This window comes from Salminus brasiliensis, chromosome 3 (assembly GCF_030463535.1).
Source record: "Salminus brasiliensis chromosome 3, fSalBra1.hap2, whole genome shotgun sequence".
Lineage (NCBI taxonomy): Eukaryota > Metazoa > Chordata > Actinopteri > Characiformes > Bryconidae > Salminus > Salminus brasiliensis.
In genome coordinates this window covers 47852876-47876816 of record NC_132880.1, presented here as the reverse complement: position 1 = coordinate 47876816, position 23941 = coordinate 47852876, and the positions used below count along the sequence as shown (strand labels likewise).

The window sequence follows — 23941 nt, the reverse complement described above, 5'->3', positions numbered from 1 at the left end:
TACCGACATCGTAGAAGATATACTACGTTCATAATGTGAAACTAACATCTGCTTTCCTCTGCCTGTTTTGTTTAACGGCAGGCGTTTTACTGGGCAGCTGCGTGTTAAAGCTACAGTGCGCTTAAAGAACTACAAATCCCAGAAGTCGCGAACTGCAGAACTACAAACTACCCAGTCGCAGTAAATGTAGTAAAGCGCAAGAGATTTTTATAATACTGTAATATTTGCTGCTACTAAACTACTAAAATCTTGAATGTGATTTTAAAAGTCTTATTTATATATTTCTTAAATATTATCTAAATAAAATATTGGATTATTTATTTTTACAGTATATAATGATCCTACACTTAGTATTATTGTGTTTATTATTTTATTATTAAAATGTTGTGCTGTTTTAAGCTATAAGGCGATGTGCTGGCAGCCGCGTGTTAAAGCCACAGTGCGCTAAAAACTACAAATCCCAGAACTACAAACCACCCACCCTGCAGCGCAGCGCAGCTCGCGGGACTCACTTAAACTGAACTGCGTACAGCACAATGACAGAGTGCTGCTCTGTTGCAGCTGCATGCACTGAACAGGTCAGACCCTTTGTTTACTTCACTTTAACTAACTGGTTTAGTGTAATAAACAGCTGCTTCAGAAAAAAATGCATTTTTTAAAGCCTAAACCTTCAAATAACTTTATTTATTATATTTATAATAAACATTTAACACTGGATTAATTATTAGAACCTCTGATCAATTCCAGAGCACTTTGCATATGTGACTTTTATTTTGTGTAATCTGAAGCAGCCAGATTTTGTATCCCACAGCACATTTTTAACAAACTAAAACATATAGAAAAATATTAGAATTGTAGTTCTAGTTTTTTTTAACTCCTCATACTCTGAGTTGGCCATAACATTTTACTTAAGCAATTTTAGCAGCTTAGAAATTAGAAATGTATTACTCTGTATGTATTTTTGTGGCGCCTGCAGTGCACGGCTAATCCATCAGCATCTGATTTTATTTACCTATTTATGTCATTAATTATTGCATAATTACTTTCATATTTGTCCTACAATGGTATGTTCTATTACATATTTATTATTATTATTATTTTTTTTTTTTAATTGGAGAGGTGCCTCTGTACACCTAGTGGAGCTGCTGTTTAGCTTTTCAATACATTTATGTAGCTTTTGCATATTTCACAAGACCCTGCTGGAAAGTATATATATATATATATATATATATACACACACATCAACAACACAGTCGCTCTAAATGCCATAAATGTAAATGTAAAATAAAAAATAAATAAATATGTGTAATATAATAATATATGTGTATATTATTACACACACACACACACATATATATATACATACATACATACACACACTGTGTGTGTATATATATATATATATATATATATATATATACACACACACACATATATATATATATATATATATATATATATATATATATATATATATATATATGTATGTGTGTGTGTAATAATATACACATATATTATTATATTACACATATTTATTTATTTTTTATTTTACATTTACATTTATGGCATTTAGCAGACGCTCTTATCCAGAGCAACTTACAAGGTTACTCGTATTACAGAGGTGGGTCAGTGTAGTGTTAGGAGTTTTGCCCAAGGACTCTTATTGGTGTAGCACAGCATAGTCACCCAGACTGGGAATCGAACCCTCCACCTCCCACATGGGGCAATATCTCATTGGCAGATATTATTTGTTGCGCCACACCAACCACATTTTATTGGCATCTTCATCTGTATTAGCTGTTCTCAAATTGAATTAAATAATAAAAAAAAGAAACAAAGAAAGGCCTGGAGGTGAACGAATGTCTTGGCCCAAGTGTCTACTTCAAATATAGCCCTGGATATCCATAGTGCCATATTTTCAACTGAAGATAGCTAGTTCTAGATAGTGTTCTAGCTGTTCTAGATAGTGTAGCAGTGCACACAGTTTATTAATGAGTCAGCAAGAAGTAGTTAAGGGGTTAATGTTCATCCTGTTACCTGTAACTGATGAAACTGCACTTTTTGGGGACTGAGAAAACATACATCTACAGTGGGCGGAGCTTGAATTTTCAGCTCACGCTGCATGTCCCACAAAAACCACATCCTCGGTGAACGCTGTCCTAAACGTCATCTGCTGAATGACTGTTCATGAACATGTAGATCAATAGGACAGTAGCCGCGTCTCAGTGCTCTTTGTTCAAAAAGAGATGATTGGCAGGATTAAGTGAGCGAGGGCATCTCCCGGGGCTTCTGGTCGGGGGAATGTGTGTTATAAATAAGGCCTGTTCAGGTAAGTCCATCATTTTTAACACTTCTGTTTTCTTAACAAACATAAACTCACTGGGCTCCAGCTCATTCTTCTTCTTCTTCTTTCACCTCCTCTTTTCACTCTTCCTCATCAGAAGTGAAATCAGTAGAAGTGGAAACATGATCTCATTTCTTCTTAATTCTACACGGCAGGGTTTTGTTGTTTTTCAGCTGATGCTGCTGTGTTTTCTGCACTGTGTAAGAGGTCATTCGGCTGTCCTCTGTGTTGAGGAGCAGGTCGGGAACGGTACGAGGTCATATCTCTGTCATATGTCTTACAGAGCTGTGGAATAAACAACTGAGCTGAGCTGGACGCTGAGGCTGCCTGCGCTTCTTCACAATGGGTGCGATACGCCAGGCTGTGTTCCTGCTTGTGGTCTGCGGACTTGTTCAGTGCAGTAAGTGTCAGGCTCTCTTCTTTCCTGGGTAGACTCAGCACAGCAGCGAAACGCAGATAGCATCTACCAGAAGTGCAAAGAATGGCATTGTGCAATATGAATGTATATCTATTAAAAAACTATATATATATGCATGTATTTACACTTGTGCACAGTGCTGTATAATTTTATTCATAATTTAAAAATTGTAATGGCCTAATATTGTAATCCTCATCTGGTCTGTAAGAGTTTATCTGCTCAGTAAAACACTGATATCAGAATAAACACTGATAATATCACTCCTACAGAAAGTGGAGGTGGTGGTTCTCTATCACTGTGTTCATCATTAGAACATCTCCAAAGTTCTCCTCTCTCATGGAGTCTAGTGTTATTTAGAGTTCTCCTCAGATCAACACCTGGTTTGGTGGTAAATCAGGGCTTAATGATGGTGAATCAGGTGAGCTGCTGCTGCTGCTGCCGCTGCTGCTGATGGAGTTGAACACATCCTCCACGCTGTGCTGGCTGGACTGGGAGGGGGGCGTCCAGGAGAAACCTGGAGGAACCGAGCTCTGTTCTTCAGACTAGCTTACAAGATCTCACCTACTTTATCTGATGGATCTGGAGCTTCTACAGTAGAAACTCTCTCACTGCTGGGGTTAGGGGCCTAAAACCTTTGCACAGTGCTATATATATATATTTATTATATTTATATGTGTGTGTGTGTGTGTGTGTGTGTGTGTGTACATATGCATGCTCTGGAAGTCAGATAGGATTGATAAGCTAACACAGGAGGGTGTGTTGTGTTTTGTTGGGCTCTGGTTTATTTATATGAATGTACCAAATGTGGAAGCTGTGTAGTTCAGCGTCTGGCAGATGACCCCTGCAATGTCTATTCTTGCTCTCTGCAGTAGACAGCGTGTGCAATGTGAGCTGCACCACAGACTACTTCTCCAGTCTCAACTGTTCCATTTCAGCCTCGGAGGGACCGGTGTCTTGTGATGTTGAGGCAAACTGCAGGTAAGAACAGTTCACACTGTTTTCCTCGCATGTTCACACTCTCTTTCCATCTCGGCCAGAGGGGAACTTGGTTATCAGAGGACTTCCGCTATACGCCATCAGTCCAAAGGAGTTGTGAGCCAGGCTGTGACCCGGATAAACCTCTTTTCCCAGATCTTTTGACTCATTCTTCTTTTTTCTGGGTTGTTTTCGGCCTAATTTAGCACTGAACGTAAAAGGTAAAGGTGCATGTATTTGTCACTGCACAGCGAAATGTGTCCTCCACATTTAACCCATCTGTGGTAGTGAACACACACACACTAGTGAACTAGGGGCAGTGAGCACACACACACCCAGAGCGGTGGGCAGCCACCTCCAGCGCCCAGGAAGCAGAGAGAGTGACGGGCCTTGCTCAAGCTTGCTGAGCCCGGGAATCGAACCCACAACCCTGTTATTAATAGCCCGGCGCTCTATCCGCTGAGCACCACTACCGTCTTTAGCTTCAGAAGAGCTAATGAAGAGTTATTATTGGCGGATAGCAGATTTGCTTGGTTCACCATGTTCTCGACTTTGTGTGTTTTTCAGTGATGAGATTGAGACAGTGCAAGGGGGCTGCGTTATAAGACCACCGAATCAGTGGTGCATTATAACACCTGAGAACTTCTACTCCATATCCGAACACGATACTAAATGCACACTAACCGCGAAACCATCAGACCTCCAACCCGGCGTGGAACTGTACACTTCAAGAACCGTAAAGCTGGATTCTATCAGTACGTATCTCCCGTATCTCCTGCTTCCACTGGCTGTAGTAGGCTACAGTTCCTCTTTCTTTGTTTACCTCAGATGAGTTTCTCATAGCACAGCTAAACTCCTCTTGCTTTGTTTTCTCCACATTTCTAGTCAAACCACTGCAGCCTTTCAATCTAACCCTCACAAATCGCAACGGGAGTGAAGACCTCATCCTCTCCTGGGATGTGCCTTATGCATCACATGCATATGCCCTGGAAAATGAACTGATGTACTTGGTGTGTTTAACGCCGAAAAGCGATCAGAATAAGGTAAAACTGCTGGACCACATGTTCTTTGGTATAATAGGGTTCTGGGTTTGATACCTAAGCAGCCACTGCTGGGCCCTTAAGCAAGGCCCTTAACCGCCTCTGCTCCAGGGGTGGCATAGCATGGCTGACCCAAGCTCTGACCCAAGCTGGGATAGGCCAAGAGAAGAATTGCATTGTACTGTACAAGTATAAACGGCTATATAGGCACTATAATAATAATAATAATAATAATATTCCACACAGGAATCCTGCAAGATTCCCATGAATATCAGAGAGGACCGCAAGTACCTGGAAATCGAGTGCAAGCAGCTTGTGCCGGGACAGGCCTACGTGGCCTCCATCAAGGCCTCCGTGAACTCCCGCAATTTCCCTTCAAGTCAATGGAGCGAGTGGAGCACCAGCATTGAGCTTACCTGCCCCAGCCCTGGTAAAGCAACACCATCAATTCTAGTGTCTTTACATCCTCTACGGTTGTCTACGGTTTCCCAATCAGGAATTAAGCCTCGCTTTATTGAGCTATTTTATTGATTTATTGATTTTTTGAGGTTTTATTAAAATGCTGCACATACGCCAGGCTCTCCCGGTCTGAGAAACCAGCCTGAGGATGTTTTAGAAAATACCACTTCTCCCATGAAACCATATTCACCACCAGCATTCTTCACACACATTCACTTACTGGAATATTGTGTGAAACAGAGGAGAGGAGTGGAGCAAAGTGAAGCTCGGCTGCTTTTTAATTTCAGTTCATGGAGGTTTCAGGTTGTGAAAGTAAAGACACTAGAACTCGCTAAAGGTCAGCGCAGTCGGCCGGGAATAGATTCATGCTCATGCAGACGGTTGTTGGTTCAGCTTGCCTCATCTTCTGAAGTTTGTGATGCTCTTCATAAGCGATTCCAGGACTTCTATGACCACAGAAGCAGATTGCACTTGGAGGCTTTTTCATCTGCACCACAAAGAATAGCAGCTCAGGGGGGGGTGAAGCTCTAGTCCTGAATGATTCATTTTAAAAGTCATTTCTTGTCATCTGATATGAACTGTTTTTCATTATTACAGATGCTCCTGATCTTACAGGGACAAACCGCTACCTGGTGTTGCTCTTAATGTTGGTAGTGTTACCACTTGCGCTGTTGTTCTTCTTTGGAAAGCAGTGAGTTTGTTATTTAATTGTCTGTTGTTGATATTGTTGTTATTATCATTGACGTTATTATTGACTTTAGACTTTATTTAGGAAGTCCTTAATATTTATATATTTATTATATTTTGTTTACTTAAATTTTTGCATATAAGTAAACATATATACTGTACATATTTTTAAGCACACACAAGCACATTTTTATACACATAAGTATATATGAAAGAATATAGAATATTACAATACATTTACATTTACATTTACGGCATTTAGCAGACGCTCTTATCCAGAGCGACTTACAAAGTGCTTTGCTATTTACCCAAGAAAAACCTCAGTTAGTTAGAATAGACTAATAATTCAAAGATACCTCTAAGCATAACAATAAATATTATATATATTTTAATTTTCTTATTTCTAATAATATATTATTTATTCCTTATATATAATATTATTATTATAATTAGTGGTAGTTAGTAGTTAGTAGTATTATATTATTATATATACTATACACACACTATATATATATATATATATATATATATATATATATATATATATATATATATATATGTATATATATATATATATATATATATATAATGTTTTTATTTTATAAATTAAGAAAAATTATTGAATATGTAATATATATTTTCTACATATATCACATAGATATTGCTACATTTCCTATGGAATCAATAAAGTATCTATCCATCTAAAATATGAAATTATAATATATAATAATAAACATATATGTATATATAAAATATATTTATTAATATATTTATATTATATATGTAACATATATATTTTAAAGTAGTTTTATATATATATATGTTAATATATAAACCTACTTATACAAAACATATCATTACAATGACTTATATGACTGATATGATATGTCCCCTTCACAATACCTCCCTCTCTTAAATCTGTCTAATTAGTTCTCCTCTAATTACTTGCTCTATACAGTGGAGGAGAATTAGGTAATTTGGCTGATTTCACAGCGTGATAATGCCTCCACCTTTTCCAGTAACCGGTATCACAGTTACAGCTTTTACCGTACGTGCATCGTCCCTTCATGCCTCCCACGTTCTGAAAACCACAACGGCAGCAAAGAAACGCTTGCAGTCAGCTTCGGTTCATGTAGGCAAGAAGGTGGAGGAAGTCAGACGTGCATGCGAGCTTCTGGTGCATCAAACGCTGTAACCTTTGAGCGCTCTCAATTCTCCTCCGAATCAAGATGAGCCTGAGCCTGAGCTCAGTTGACACCAGTGGCATGGCTGAGCTGTTCATTAGCTCAGGATACACATATATAGGGATTAGCCTGCACATGCTGTAAATAACGCACAGCCTGCACTTATTTACAGAGCAAGTTCTGAAGAACCCTCGGTTGAGCGGCTCTTTAGGGAAGCAAAACTTAATGAAAACAAAACCGTGTGATATAATCGACTTCCCTTATCATGTTCTCTCATTTTTTTTTTTTTTTAGGGGATGGCTGAAGAAGCTGGGTCTGTTCCAGTACATCCCGAACCCCCAGGACTTCTTCAAACCCCTGTATCACACATATCAGGGGGATTTCAAGGTAAGAAGCCGAGGTTGCACACAGGTTAGGGTGATACTCTCCTTTTAGCATTATTTTTATCTGTGGGCCTCAACATATATCTCCACATGTAGTGTCACACTTCAGCAGGTGTCACACACAGCCGAGACACAGTGCCGCAGTGGGATTTTCAAGCGTTGAACATAACACAACTGAAGTCACCAACCACATGCAAGAGGGGACTCTGACATTTGGCAGATGAGTCAGACTGAAGGGGCTTCAGAGGCACAGGGAGGGCTGTGGAGATCACATCTGGGTGGACTTGCGTTACATGCGCAAAATGAAAGTAGCAATTCCCCCCCCTTAGATGGAAAGTACTATGAGCTCAAAGCCAAACCCAGATTAGGTGGGTAGATATATATAGATGTTTTCATCTTCAGGGGAAATTTCATGAAGATTCCACTGGGTCAGACCAGATACAACAAAGAAGACCTTCAGCCTGGGGTTTATCTCCACAGATCTCAGAGAAATCAAGCAGTTTTGTGACATTTTAGTTTTTTCTTCTCACCTTGGTGGGATGTAGTCATGGTTTGTGGCTGTGAGGAAACCTGTCCTTGGCTGAGAACCAAAATATTTTACCAGTGATGGAGGAGTTTCTTTCATGTAACCACCCTCATTATATCTTTTTGAGCATGAAATAATTCCAGAGGAAGTGGTGACGGCTTAAGCTGGCACGAGGCCAATGCTAAGAGCTCTCTGCAGTGCCAAGACATGCACAGTAGAGGACGGTAGAGAACAGCCATGCAAATAAGTTGGCAGGGGGAGCACTGCAAGAATAAACACCATGGACAAAAGTATTGGGACACCTGCTCATTCACTGTAAAAAAAAAAAAAAAAAAGATCTCAAGATCTCACCTACTTTCTTCTGAATGAGAATAGAAAATGGCCAAGTTGAGGTCAGGATGCTGGATGATGATCACCACCCCACCTCCCCAACTCCCCAACTCATCCCAAAAGTACTGGATGGAGCTCCACCTTCCATCATTCCAGAGAACACAGTTCTTCTTCCACTGCCCCACAGCTCCTCAATACTGGGGGGCTTTACACCCCTCTCTCTAGCTCACGCCTGGCATTATTAGGCAGCAGCATGGTGCCAATAGGTTCATGCTTATTGATCTGCTCCAGAGAGTCCTATTCTATTGGCAGTACTTCTTCTCTACAGCTCTAGACAAGCTGTGTGTGTGCGCGCATGTGCACATCTGTGCCAGCAGCAATGGGTGCAACTTAAACAGCTGAATGCATTCATTAGAAGGGGTGTCCACAAATATTTGGACATGCAAGCCCTGCGTTTCTCGGCTGCTGCGGTAAAGAGGAGCCCTCCGGCCTGGGTTCGGAGCGGTTTGAGGACCCGACTCACCAAAAAAAGGCAAAATCAGCAAACGGTGGAAAACGAGGAGGGCTACAGAGCAGAGTTTGTTAAAAATGTTGGGTTTTCTAGTTGATTTTCGTGAAATAACACAAGTTTCGTGTCGCAATACATAATTTAGCAAAGGGCGGGACCTTATTGGTGACATCACTGCATAGGCTGTGCCATTTGTGTGACCAATAGGCTTCCTTAAGAAGGAGTTGTCATGGGCCAGCCCTAACTCTGCTGCAGGCTAGGCTTTGGAGCGCAGCTACAGTGCATCTCATACGGTCTCAGCCAGTTATTATAATAATTTCTGATTAATAATCTAAAAGAATGATAATTATCTAACAGAATGATGAGCGTTCCCAGGCGATTAAATCTCAAACAATGAAACACTGTGGCAAATGTGTCAGATCAGCAGCCCACAACGTTTTTTTACTTGCTAAGAAACTGACATTTGCACTTTGCTGGCAGTCAAATAATGAGTGTAATGCCTTAATCTCTCGAATCTTCCTTGAATTATAAACATGATAAGTTGTTCTGAAACTTGAGATCTTCTCTGACTCTAGTAGACTACTGCTCACTTTCAGAATGAGTCAGAGATGGACTAATGAGTCAAGAATGTGACATTTAAGACCTTTGACTTGATATGACTCATGATTTCAGCTTTAGAATGAAGCTGTTTCAAGTGTTCAGCCAATAAAGTAGTCGCACAGGTTTTTGACATTTTCCTAATCGTCTGCCAGACTACTGTAATCTAAAAAAAAAACAAAAACTGTGTTTTGTTCGACTGTGCAGTTTGTGGTTTTGTAGAGCCCTCATGATTTTCGATTTGGGGTGCCTAAAATAGCTTGTGCACTGTGCACAAGATTTGCACCAAAATAACTTGCTCGTTTCCATAGACCTCACTCCATGTTATAATGGAACACGTGGTTGGCCGTACTCCCCTTTTTTTTCTCCATGAACTATGAAGTCATATTCCTCATAACATCAGAAACCACCTCCACCATGTTTTCAACACTGAGATGATGGAAAAGTCAAATTTACCCACTTGCCCAGACTGCCTAATGTCTCCGCATAGTCTAAATTAAACATCTGATCACTTGTAAATCAGCTGTAAATCACAACTGTAAATCCTACACAGTATGTCCAAATATTTGTGGACACCCCTTGTAATAAATGCACCCATTGCTGCTGACACAAATGTGCAAATGCACACATGCATACACCTCTACAGTCTAGTCCCTGTAGAGAAGTACTGCCAGTAGAACAGGACTCTTTGGAGCAGATCAATAAACATACCTATGGGCACCATCATGCTGCCGAATGCCAGGCGTGGGCTAGTAGAGGGGTGTAAATCCCCCCCAGCATTGAGCTGTGGAGCAGTGGAAGAACTGTGCTCTCTGGGATGATGATGATCCAATACTGTTGGGATAAGTTGGGAAGTTGTCTTGGCGCTGCATGCAATCAAATCCTCACAGCAATGCTCCTCCTCCAAAATCTAATAGAATGCTTTACTTCTTCTCTGGACAGTAGAGACAGTTACTCCAACAAAAGCAGGATCAGCTATTTTAAATATGCTTGATTTCAGAAGAAACAATGCATGAGCAGGTGTCCCAATACTTTTGTCCATGCAGTGTATCAAGTGACTTGTAACAGTGACACTTAGGGTGATTCATCTCTGTATGTCTGGGGGAAACATAGGCCCATAGGGTCTTACAGTAGTACAACAGGATTAGGCAGGCCTTGTCTGTATAGTGCTGGTCACTAAGATGAGTGGCCAGCCAGGGATTTGAACCCTAGTCTGACATGAGGAAAGTAATGCAGTATAGGTCTGCAGTGTGAAAATCAGGCCTCCAGCCAGTCCAAAATATTAGTATTTTTAATATACATATATGTCTGTGTACCAGTTAGAGTTCCAGAGGAGTGTTTTGTGTGTGTATGAAGAATTGGTGTAGAATTAGAGCTGGGCAATATGATGATATTTTATCGTATCGTGATAAATTTTGTTTTGGTTTTGTGATAATATTCTTTTTTAAGCATATGGAGTTAGACTGTAAAATCTGAATAGTAGTTTATAAAAATCTGTGGCTACTGATGCTTTTAGTCTGTGATTACTGGTGATGTATCGTGATACATATTGTATATCGCAAAAAAGGTTTTTAAATATCGTGTTAGTGTTTTTACCATATCTCCCTAAATGGCATATTCACGTACTGCAGCAAAGTCACTTATTTATCAATGTTCTGGCCAGCGCTTGCCAATCTGACCTCAAATCAGTATCACAATGACTTCAGAATTTTCCCTTGATTATGATTAAGAATTCAGTATAGAAGCTGCTTGAGTTGCTCAGATGGCTCCTGTTTGAGTTCTCCTCTATGTTGCTTCCGTGTCTCCGACTGGACGGGGTCACGTGACGACACATGCAGTAGTATGGTTTTAAAGGGATGGCACGTGAACTTGCACAAAAAAAAAATATATATATATTTAATTAATTATTTATTTATTTATAACCGACATGGGCAAGATCACTTCGATTGGCAGTTCTGTTTTGGATGTCAGTTTTGATTCATTTTCAATGATTATATTTTTTAAGTGTTTAAACCCTGAGCGCTAGATTAGAGGTGGGCGATGTGATGATATTTTATCAAAATCGTGATACATTTTGTTATGTGCTTCTCTGAGTGTATCGTAGCTATCGCCAGTGCTAAAATATTGCAGACCAACTGCACAGATAATATTATAATGAATGTATAATATAAATATAATAATAATACACTATACACTGTATGGGAGAGAATCCTCTCTTCACTTCTGAAGCATTGTGTTGACATCGATAAAATATCACAGTAAATATTGTATTTATTAATATATTTTGATGCAATATATTGAATCATGACCCCTGTATCGCAATGTTCATCATATCGCCAGGTTCTCGCCAGTGCACAGCCCTAGTATGAATAGTAGCACTAGTATTGTGTCGCCTTTGGCTGTTTTGTTCACTAGTATATCATCCAGTCCTCTGACAAACGCGTTGTTTCCTCCTCTGTTGCAGAAATGGGTTGGGCCTGTGCTGACCTTCAACAGCTTCGACACACTGGAGAAGAGCGTTCCTCTGCAGGTGTTGAGCGAGAAGCAGCTAGCAGCCCTGTCGCTACAGAGCGAGCTTCTCCAGGAGTCGGGCAGTGGCGGGAGCAGCCTAGGGGACTGGAGCCGGGTCAACCCCAGCTCCTCAAAGCGCTACTTCTTCGGAGACAGCAGCCTGGGCACCACGCGCTCCAGCGGCCACATCTCCATGGATACCGTGACCGTGTCTGGTCAGGAAGGCACCATGTCGGACTGGAGCGGTGGGAGCCAGCGGAATAGGCCAGACCCTGGTCCGACGAGGGCAGCCGGGGTGTCCGATGAGGATGACGTCCTGGGGCTTGGTGGAAGCGATGGCTTGGGGGAGCGAAGTTTTGACGATTGGCAGCTGCGGGCCAACGCTGTGGACAACATCGAAGGGATCTCCCTGGCCTCGTACGGTTCTAACGAGCATTCGGACGATGGCTACCCTCAAGTGGGCCTGGACTTGGACACCATCGACAGCGGCTTCCTGGAATCGGACTGCTCAAGCCCGATGACCTCGGAATGTGATGGGAGCGAGCGAATGGAGGCCGCTTTGCTAGGCGGTGGGATTGGATCCCATTCAAACTATGTCAAGCAGTGGGTGGCCTTCACACCTGGCTCAGAAGAGGGCGTAAGCAACTCTGAGCAGTAGATTTGGTGAACCTCTATTGAACTTGATGAACTTCTTGACCTTGACTCTACACTGATAGCCCCCTTAATGCAGTGGGGTTTGGAACTGTCAACATGGTATCTAAACTGACGTACTCGTTTAACGGTTGGTCTCTCATAACTGCGAACAGAAAGGCTGGTCTGCAGCTGAAACTACAGTGGTGCTGTGGGAGCCTTGCGATGCAGGAACAATAGCTGACTGATAGGCCTTGACATGAATCTGAAAGGAAGTGCAATAGCTGATGCTATCATGGCAAGTCACAACAAGATCCATTAGGTTTTTCTGACCGTTTGCAGGTTTACGTACTTTCAGTAATCAGACTCAAGAATCCAGAGGACCCGAGAAGGGTACAGAGCGAGGCGAAGATTTACGAGCTGTACCATCGTTCTCGCGGTTCTGCTCCTGCTATCTGGTTCTTCTGGGTGAGAGCGGACTGACAGGGATCTGATGAGTATGTGTTCACTCAGGGAGATAAGCCAGCTCAGACGTACTTACGAAGTGCCTTCGATCTGATAATGCCACAGCAATGCTAGCAATGCTATCAGATCATTTACGCACACTAATAGAGTTGCTGAGCTCAGCTACTGACATTTCTTTGCTTTGTTTAAAGTAGCCGATGTACTCGGGGAGATTATGCTATGACTGTTTTAATGTCGTAACTGTAGCACTTTGGTCAGCAAAGGTTGACCCATGGGCAGATTTAGTCAGCCTAGCTCAGTCTAGACCAGAGGTCTTCAGATCTGGACCTTCGATCCAGTTTCCAGTCCTGGAATTTGAGCGAGCAGTTAGTGTAAACATATGGTAAATGTACTATCACACCTACCAAGGCTTACAAAGCCCAGGACTGGAAACTGAATTGATTGTAGGTCCAGATTTGAAGCCCTCTGGTCTAGAAGATGCTTTCTGCTGTTCTGAAGACTTCAGATTTGAACACCTTTACCAAACCTTGCTGGACTAGGTGTTAGATTACCAAATGATGTTTGGAAATAGACCAGAGGTCTTCAAATCTGGACCTTCGATCCAGTTTCCAGTCCTGGAATTTGAGCGAGCAGTTAGTGTAAACATATGGTAAATGTAGTATCACACCTACCAAGGCTTACAAAGCCCAGGACTGGAAACTGGATTGATTGTAGGTCCAGATCTGGTCTAGAAGATGCTTTCTGCTGTCCTGAAAGCTTCAGATCTGAACACCTTTACCAAACTTTGCTGGACTAGGTGTTAGATTACCAAATGATGCTTGGAATTCACTTTATATCTGGGTATATCTGTCCAGGAACATCCTTTTGTTTCAAACTTATGATGATAGTAAGTATCAGTTGACATGGTGCAATTGGCAAACGATTGGTAGTTTTCGTCCTGAGATTGATTGATTGCATTTAAAGCAACTGGATTCTTATTCATGATCTGTTTCTTGAACCTTCCACCAAATGGCACAATCCAACCAACTGAGGTGGATGCTGTACAACCGCAAAAGTGTGTTAAATGTTCTGTGATTTCCTTCAGAATCGATAAAGTGCTTCTATTCCATGGGTTAAGGAGGGAAACCTTCCAGAAAATGACCTAAAAGTGTTGATTTGTGGATTGTGTATAGTTAGAATCGCTGAAAATCACTCAGCTAGATACTAAATAAGTACCAGATTTTAAAATATGGCAGATTTTGTCATTTCAAATTTAATCCAAGTAACAGGTGCATTAAAACTAGTCTTTAAAAAGGTATTTCTGAAGTCTAAACCTGAGGTCTAAAATCCCACCAGTTCAGGAAGCAGGTCTCTCAAAGCCTGTTGTGCTTCTGTGTTAAAAGCCTCAGAAGATAGAAGATATGTGTGAAAGGTATGACATTATGCATGCTTCGAGACCACCATATGTCAGCCCGTGGCATTCATGTGACTGTAACCAGCCCAGTCAGGGGTGCTGTCAGCTTTAAAGTGTGAATCACAGTTTCTGATTCTTCATGGAAAGGGAGCAGAATGACTGTAAACACCCTGCAGAGACTGCAGCACACATGCCAGTCTTGAACAGGTCTTCATTAACTGATCAGATGCTACAGATAGAGGTAGACTTGACAAAAACAGGAACTGCTGTGTGTATAAAGTCAGACTCGATTAGCGCACGCATAGCTCTCATTCACCTGCCAAAGCTTTGCCACACAAGGTAATACGATCATGTTTCTCTCCTCTGTCTTGTTTTCCATTCAGCCTGTTAAACTGGATTGAGTTGTTCATAGAGTTCATACAGTTGATTGCCATGTGTTTGTGATGCACTGATCTAGATTGCCTGAAAAATTGCTCAGATATTGATCAGATATTTTACAGCCGCTGCTTTTTTTTTTTCTTTTATAATTACGACTATTTTGCTTGTTTGTTTGTATGTTTGTTGTTTTTCTTTGAGCTCCACCAGTGTGATTAAAATGCTTGGGCCGGCAGTAAACCCTTAATCCTGCCAGATCATCTTGTTTTTCACAGCCTTTGCCTGAATGATCTAAATGATCTTGTTCGTATTACATTTCCAAAATAAACGAATAAATAAAACTAGTGACCGGTCAGTTCTGGGACTCGCTGTTCTGTGATCAAGTGATCAAGACCTCGCCAACGAAATGAAGTGCAGGCATGGTGGCTCAGGGGAACGTGGTACTCTTGTCAAGCGCTTTGCCGTGTCTTATACACAGGTGTACTGTCTCTAAAGACTGGGGACTGCATACCCAGGTTAAGCGATGCTGCCGTTTGGAGTTCTCTGTCTATTTCTGAGCATTACAGAAACATCTAACGCCAACAGATCAGAAGGTAACTTGACATTACATGAATGTGGGTGGATATGAGGGTGGATATATGAGTGGGTGGGTATCTACACAGTACTGTGCAAAACCTTAGTATGAAAAGCTGCTGCTTATCTGGGCAGTAAGTCACATTCACTGCACCCAGGTGATCTCCATAACTCACTAACTGTGAGACTACTAGCATCAACTGACTGCTGGACCTCTGTTGAATTAGCTCGCTTAGGTCATTTTAAAGGGGGTGAATATTTATATGGTCACTTATTTTATATGATTTCTTGCATTATTGTAAATACATCAATATTACTTATTTGCTAATTATGTTTTACCATGATTCCATATCAAAAGCATTAAAAGGAGAAACATCCAAGGGGGTGAATATGTCTCACAAGCATAAAACCTATATGTATTAAACCATTAAACCATAAAAATACAATCAGGTCCATAAGTATTTGGACAGTGACATGTCTGTTATTTTGCCTCTGTACACCACCTCAATGGATTCGAAGCAATCAAGTAATGAGGTACTTAATAATAAGGTGTGACCGAAGTCTTTAATGTGGGTCTATCAAAAGTATAGCATCAATAATTTAGGAATTACAGCCATTATAGCCAGGAATTACAGCCCTTCCCATTTCACAGGCTCAAAAGTCAAAAGTAATTGGACAAACTAAGAGTTATACATAAATGCAGTTGCAGCCAAAGACTGCCTGAAGTCCACCCAGCCTTCTGAGCCCACTGAGTTTCCCCCATTGCAATGCTTTGCCATCGGCCTTTACTGCAGCGCCTTCAGCTGCTGCTTGTTTGAGGGTCTTTCTGCTTTTTGTATCCATCCCCTGACTTATACTCCTCAATAAGCTTTTCTCAGAGCAGTGTGGAGTGTTCTGTGGTCTTCATGGTGTATTCATAGCCAGGGTTACTGATTACCCAGTGATTAGGTGAGCTGGGTCTATTAAAAGTGTTGCATTACTCATTCAGTTTTGTCTTCAGTAAGTAAAAAGCTGCTTATCTGGATCACTATCAGACGACCCAGTCATTCCATTTCCTTACCTAAAGAAGCTCTTCTAAAGAAGAGTTGTGGTATGTGGTTTTGTGATATGATTCGGGTCATAATCCAAAGAATCTGTACTTTGAAGCGCCATCCTGTCATTGCAGATGCAGCATTTGGCTGAATCTGAGCAGAAGGTGGGGCTCTATACACTGTAGAGTTCGTCCTGCTTCGTCTATCAGCAGAACATCGTCAACAAACACCGCCCGAGCCAGCTCAGTTCCACTGGCAATCATATACGCCCATGCCTTGACAGTGCCTCCGCCATGTGTAGCTGTGTGGGGTGTTCATTTGTCTTCATGGTGTATGTTAGACTGATTAACCAGTGACTGGTGCTTCTAGACAGGTGTCTGTATACTATTGTCACATTCACTGCACCCATGTGATTTCACCATTTCACTAACTGTGAGACTACTAGCATCAACTGACTGCTGGACCTCTGTTGAATTAGCTCGCTTAGGTCATTTTAAAGGGGGTGAATATTTATGCGGTCACTTATTTTATAATATTTCTTACATTATTGTAAATACATCAAGCGCCATCTGAATCTGAAGGCTGAATCTGAGCTTCGTCTATCAGCAGAACATCACTAACACTGTTCCACTGGCAACCATATACACCCATGTCATGACAGTGCCTCCACCATGTTAGACAGAAGATGGTGCATTGATACTTTTCCTTACGTTTCCTTCTCCATACTCAAGTTCATCCAGGACTCTCTCCAAAGAGCTGAGTCTGATCTGGGCTTTCCGTTCTTCAGTGCTTCTTCCAGAGGTTTGCTTCTTAAAGTAAACCCTCTGTATTTACTCTCATCAAGGCGTTTCTTGATTGTAGGCTTTGATAATGACAGGCTTACCTCCACGAGAGTGCTCTTGACTTGCCTAGATGTTGTAAAGTGCTTTTGTTGGTCTTGCTGAGCTCACCAGTGCATCCCCTCTTTTTAAAGATTGAACTACATTGTTAAATTTGACCACCTCTAAGTTTCAGCTCCCTCGGATAGGTTTGGTTAGTGGGTTTTTTTTGAGACTGCATTGCAATTGTCTAATGATGGCCTCCTTCACTTCCATCAACACCTCCTTAAAGCACCTGCTGAGAGTTCCCATAAACAGCTCCCAAATGCCATAGCTCTTCTAAAGAAGAGTTGTGGTATGTGGTTTTGTGATATGATTCGGGTCATAATCCAAAGAATCTGTACTTTGAAGCGCCATCCTGTCATTGCAGATGCAGCATTTGGCTGAATCTGAGCAGAAGGTGGGGCTCTATACACTGTAGAGTTCGTCCTGCTTCGTCTATCAGCAGAACATCGTCAACAAACACCGCCCGCGCCAGCTCAGTTCCACTGGCAATCATATACGCCCATGCCTTGACAGTGCCTCCGCCATGTGTAGCTGTGTGGGGTGTTCATTTGTCTTCATGGTGTATGTTAGACTGATTAACCAGTGACTGGTGCTTCTAGACAGGTGTCTGTATACTATTGTCACATTCACTGCACCCATGTGATTTCACCATTTCACTAACTGTGAGACTACTAGCATCAACTGACTGCTGGACCTCTGTTGAATTAGCTCGCTTAGGTCATTTTAAAGGGGGTGAATATTTATGCGGTCACTTATTTTATAATATTTCTTACATTATTGTAAATACATCAAGCGCCATCTGAATCTGAAGGCTGAATCTGAGCTTCGTCTATCAGCAGAACATCACCAACACTGTTCCACTGGCAACCATATACACCCATGTCATGACAGTGCCTCCACCATGTTAGACAGAAGATGGTGCATTGATACTTTTCCTTACGTTTCCTTCTCCATACTCAAGTTCATCCAGGACTCTCTCCAAAGAGCTGAGTCTGATCTGGGCTTTCCGTTCTTCAGTGCTTCTTCCAGAGGTTTGCTTCTTAAAGTAAACCCTCTGTATTTACTCTCATCAAGGCGTTTCTTGATTGTAGGCTTTGATAATGACAGGCTTACCTCCACGAGAGTGCTCTTGACTTGCCTAGATGTTGTAAAGTGCTTTTGTTGGTCTTGCTGAGCTCACCAGTGCATCCCCTCTTTTTAAAGATTGAACTACATTGTTAAATTTGACCACCTCTAAGTTTCAGCTCCCTCGGATAGGTTTGGTTAGTGGGTTTTTTTTGAGACTCCATTGCAATTGTCTAATGATGGCCTCCTTCACTTCCATCAACACCTCCTTAAAGCACCTGCTGAGAGTTCCCATAAACAGCTCCCAAATGCCATAGCTCTTCTAAAGAAGAGTTGTGGTATGTGGTTTTGTGATATGATTCGGGTCATAATCCAAAGAATCTGTACTTTGAAGCACCATCCTGTCATTGCAGATGCAGCATTTGGCTGAATCTGAGCAGAAGGTGGGGCTCTATACACTGTAGAGTTCGTCCTGCTTCGTCTATCAGCAGAACATCGTCAACAAACACCGCCCGCGCCAGCTCAGTTCCACTGGCAATCATATACGCCCATGCCTTGACAGTGCCTCCGCCATGTGTAGCTGTGTGGGGTGTTCATTTGTCTTCATGGTGTATGTTAGACTGATTAACCAGTGACTGGTGCTTCTAGACAGGTGTCTGTATACTATTGTCACATTCACTGCACCCATGTGATTTCACCATTTCACTAACTGTGAGACTACTAGCATCAACTGACTGCTGGACCTCTGTTGAATTAGCTCGCTTAGGTCATTTTAAAGGGGGTGAATATTTATGCGGTCACTTATTTTATAATATTTCTTACATTATTGTAAATACATCAAGCGCCATCTGAATCTGAAGGCTGAATCTGAGCTTCGTCTATCAGCAGAACATCACCAACACTGTTCCACTGGCAACCATATACACCCATGTCATGACAGTGCCTCCACCATGTTAGACAGAAGATGGTGCATTGATACTTTTCCTTACGTTTCCTTCTCCATACTCAAGTTCATCCAGGACTCTCTCCAAAGAGCTGAGTCTGATCTGGGCTTTCCGTTCTTCAGTGCTTCTTCCAGAGGTTTGCTTCTTAAAGTAAACCCTCTGTATTTACTCTCATCAAGGCGTTTCTTGATTGTAGGCTTTGATAATGACAGGCTTACCTCCACGAGAGTGCTCTTGACTTGCCTAGATGTTGTAAAGTGCTTTTGTTGGTCTTGCTGAGCTCACCAGTGCATCCCCTCTTTTTAAAGATTGAACTACATTGTTAAATTTGACCACCTCTAAGTTTCAGCTCCCTCGGATAGGTTTGGTTAGTGGGTTTTTTTTGAGACTGCATTGCAATTGTCTAATGATGGCCTCCTTCACTTCCATCAACACCTCCTTAAAGCACCTGCTGAGAGTTCCCATAAACAGCTCCCAAATGCCATAGCTCTTCTAAAGAAGAGTTGTGGTATGTGGTTTTGTGATATGATTCGGGTCATAATCCAAAGAATCTGTACTTTGAAGCGCCATCCTGTCATTGCAGATGCAGCATTTGGCTGAATCTGAGCAGAAGGTGGGGCTCTATACACTGTAGAGTTCGTCCTGCTTCGTCTATCAGCAGAACATCGTCAACAAACACCGCCCGAGCCAGCTCAGTTCCACTGGCAATCATATACGCCCATGCCTTGACAGTGCCTCCGCCATGTGTAGCTGTGTGGGGTGTTCATTTGTCTTCATGGTGTATGTTAGACTGATTAACCAGTGACTGGTGCTTCTAGACAGGTGTCTGTATACTATTGTCACATTCACTGCACCCATGTGATTTCACCATTTCACTAACTGTGAGACTACTAGCATCAACTGACTGCTGGACCTCTGTTGAATTAGCTCGCTTAGGTCATTTTAAAGGGGGTGAATATTTATGCGGTCACTTATTTTATAATATTTCTTACATTATTGTAAATACATCAAGCGCCATCTGAATCTGAAGGCTGAATCTGAGCTTCGTCTATCAGCAGAACATCACCAACACTGTTCCACTGGCAACCATATACACCCATGTCATGACAGTGCCTCCACCATGTTAGACAGAAGATGGTGCATTGATACTTTTCCTTACGTTTCCTTCTCCATACTCAAGTTCATCCAGGACTCTCTCCAAAGAGCTGAGTCTGATCTGGGCTTTCCGTTCTTCAGTGCTTCTTCCAGAGGTTTGCTTCTTAAAGTAAACCCTCTGTATTTACTCTCATCAAGGCGTTTCTTGATTGTAGGCTTTGATAATGACAGGCTTACCTCCACGAGAGTGCTCTTGACTTGCCTAGATGTTGTAAAGTGCTTTTGTTGGTCTTGCTGAGCTCACCAGTGCATCCCCTCTTTTTAAAGATTGAACTACATTGTTAAATTTGACCACCTCTAAGTTTCAGCTCCCTCGGATAGGTTTGGTTAGTGGGTTTTTTTTGAGACTGCATTGCAATTGTCTAATGATGGCCTCCTTCACTTCCATCAACACCTCCTTAAAGCACCTGCTGAGAGTTCCCATAAACAGCTCCCAAATGCCATACCTGTGGTCAATGAACTGTCCAATACACCTTTGAGCCTGTGAAAGTGGAGGGCCTGTGAAAAGTTAATGGAATAGTTTTGATCTTCACTTCAGAACCATTGAAGTGGTGTACCGAAGCAAAACTACAAAAAAGCAAAAAAAACCCCAATGTATTACTGTCCAAATACTTATGGACCTAACTATAGCATTAAATTAATGACTGACCTCTGTCCAACAGACCTCCCTGTTTGGATGTGTATGGGTTGTCTTACTGTCCCTGAGTGGCAGAAATCCTAAAAGCACAACCTTTCCCCGTTTGATGTTTCAGGACTCACCTGTGAGACTGATTACTGGCTCACCATCGACTGCTTTTTAAGCTCCAAAGCCATTCCCAACAGGACAGAACGCACCTCATACTGGCTGGAGTTTGGCTTAAAGGGCACAGCTACAAAAATAAAAGAAGAAAAAATAGAGAAGTAAAGATTCACGACATTCATGATTTAATGTGTTTTACAAAGCTGGGCTTTACCTTTTGCTGATCCTTTGCTGATACCGATGCTTTTCTTTCACATACAGGGTCTTTATCTGTTCACTCATAGCAAAAGAGGATGGTTACGCTTGCAGATTTCAAGCTCTGGGCCTTCCCTTTCAGGACTCGTTCACTGACTTTAATGCATTTGCTATAAAGCTTTGCTATCTGGAGAACGGCCTTATAAAGTCCACCAAACTGGATGATGAGTTTTCCCCATCAAAACACAGTAAGTGGCATGTAATACATGCCATAATCCATAATCTGTCATGTATACAGCACCAGTCAAAAGTTTGGACACACCATCATGGATCATCATTTGGATCATCATCTTAAAAGAACATTTTTATCATAGTTTAAAAAAAAATTAAATAAAGAGGACACTGGGGGGACACAGATATCCTTCGTAGTTAGGATGTCGTGGCTGGGGGGTGGGGCGGGTCAACTGAAAGGAGGTGATTTGGTCATATAGCCTATTGGCACTATGGATAACACCATTACCTGCCAATAAGCTACCACGCCACGTGGGAGACTGGGGTTTGATTTCCATTCTGGGTGACTGTAGGTGCTGCGCTACACCAATAAGAGTCCTTGGGCAAGACTCCTAACACTGCATTGGCCCACCTCTGTAATATGAGTAACTGTGTCGCTCTAAGTCGCTCTGGATAAGAGCGTCAGCTAAATGCTGTAAATGTAAATGTTTTGCCTGACCATGTGCTTTCTGATGTGTCCTAGCTCCTCCTGTTCTTCAGTGTTACCACCTGTGTATCCCCTCTAGCCACGCCCCTTGTTAACTCCAGGTGTTCCTTGTCTGTTCATGTATTAAGATCCCTTTGTCTCAGCCTGCTGTTGTCTGGTTTTGCGCATTGTGCTTGTGTAAATGTTCTGGGTTATACGTCTTCATGACGGTTTGCGGTTGGTTAGTTTGGCCTGTTCCCGCCTGTTCTGCCTGTTGTCCGTTTCTTTCTATCCTGTCGTGCCTTGTTTCATGTATTAATCATTAAATTAAATTACCTGTAAGTACGTCCGCTTCCACCTCCAAGCTCAGCAACCGTGACATTTACATTTACATTTACATTTAAGGCATTTAGCAGATGCTCTTCTCCAGAGCGACTTACAAAGTGCTTTGCTGTTTACCCAAGAAAAACCTCAGCTAGTTAGAATAGACTAAAATTTAGAGATGCATCTAATCTGAGACTCTACTTAACACAAGTCAATAAGGTGACCTTAGTACCTTGCTATTCGCCCAAGTACTTCAGGAGGGTCTTCAGTCTGGGTTTGAGGACAGCGAGCGCTGGACTCTCTGAGCTGTTCGGACACCCAGGAGAAGCTCGTTCCACCACTTCGGTGCAGGACAGTAAAAAGTCTGGACGCTCGTCTTCCGTGGATCTTAAAGGATGGCGGGTCGAGCCGAGCCGTACTTGAAGCTGGAAGGGCTCTTGGTGCAAATCAGCTTTTGACCATTGCCATCAAGTACGGAGGGGCTAGCTGGTCCAGTCTTGGCTTTGTAGGCCAGAGTCAGGGGTCTGAATCTGATGACCTGGGCAGCAGCTACTGGAAGCCAGTGAAGAGAGAACGCAGCAGTGGAGTGACATGGCTGAATTTAGGAATGTTAAAGACGACCAGTGCCGCTGTGTTCTGGATCAGCTGCAGGGGCCTGATGGTGTGCAGAGGGAGACCAGCCAGAAGAGAGCTGCAGTAGTCATTCATACAACATTCATAGAACCACTATTATTTTTTTGCTTCTATTTGCCTCCATTTGCTTCCGTTTGCTTCCACTGAGAGCCATATTTGTCATGAAGATGTGAAGAACCTGTAAAAGACCCAAAACACTTGGTCTTGATGTAAAGATTCTTTGGTGATTCAATGGTCATATCCTATCTATGGTGGATACCTGTAGATCCTCGGTGTCCTCTTTTTTTTAAAAAAACAACAAACAACAATATGGTCACTCTAGCATTTGGATCCAATGTTTCTGAGATAATGATCAGCACAGATTAAAAAAAAATATATACATATATATATCTATCTATATATATATATATATATACATATATATATATATATATATATATATATACATATATATATATATATATATATATATATATATATATATATATATATATGAGGCCTTTAGATATTAACAGATGCTTTAATGTTATTTTCCCTTCACAGTCAAACCGATCAAACCACACAATATAACGTTGGATACTGTAGAGGGATACTATATCTTCAAGTGGACTAGTGGCTATGAGAAGCATGAATATTATAAGGTTTTGTCGCTACAGTACACATTCATCTACCGAAAAGAAGGACATCCTAACAAAGTAAGTCCCAGAAAGAACCTTCTTATGACTTATAACCTTCTTATGACCCTATACTCATATTCATGCCCATACAGTAATCTGATATATGGCCATCAATACACATATATTACAACATGTTTGTGGACACCCCTTCAAATGAATGAATAAATGCATTCAGTTATTTTACATTGCAAGAAGTACT

General features: G+C 41.7%; 1 protein-coding gene across 3 annotated transcripts; it reads left to right on the top strand.

The window, feature by feature from the left end:
• The first annotated feature begins 516 nt into the window (after positions 1–516).
• Positions 517–15126, top strand: LOC140551495 (interleukin-21 receptor-like). 3 transcript variants are annotated; one of them, XM_072674943.1, is made up of 9 exons: positions 517–578; positions 2628–2744; positions 3632–3740; positions 4305–4492; positions 4623–4780; positions 5024–5207; positions 5834–5927; positions 7401–7494; positions 11916–15126. In XM_072674943.1, exons 2-9 carry the CDS (start codon positions 2687–2689, stop codon positions 12618–12620), a joined length of 1590 nt encoding a protein of 529 aa, XP_072531044.1. In that variant the 5' UTR covers positions 517–578; positions 2628–2686; the 3' UTR covers positions 12621–15126. The 3 variants fall into 3 exon arrangements, with proteins under 3 accessions (XP_072531044.1, XP_072531041.1, XP_072531043.1); XM_072674940.1 differs by lacking the exon at positions 517–578 and adding an exon at positions 2195–2329; XM_072674942.1 differs by lacking the exon at positions 517–578 and having other exon boundaries at positions 2540–2744.
• Positions 15127–23941: the final 8815 nt, after the last annotated feature.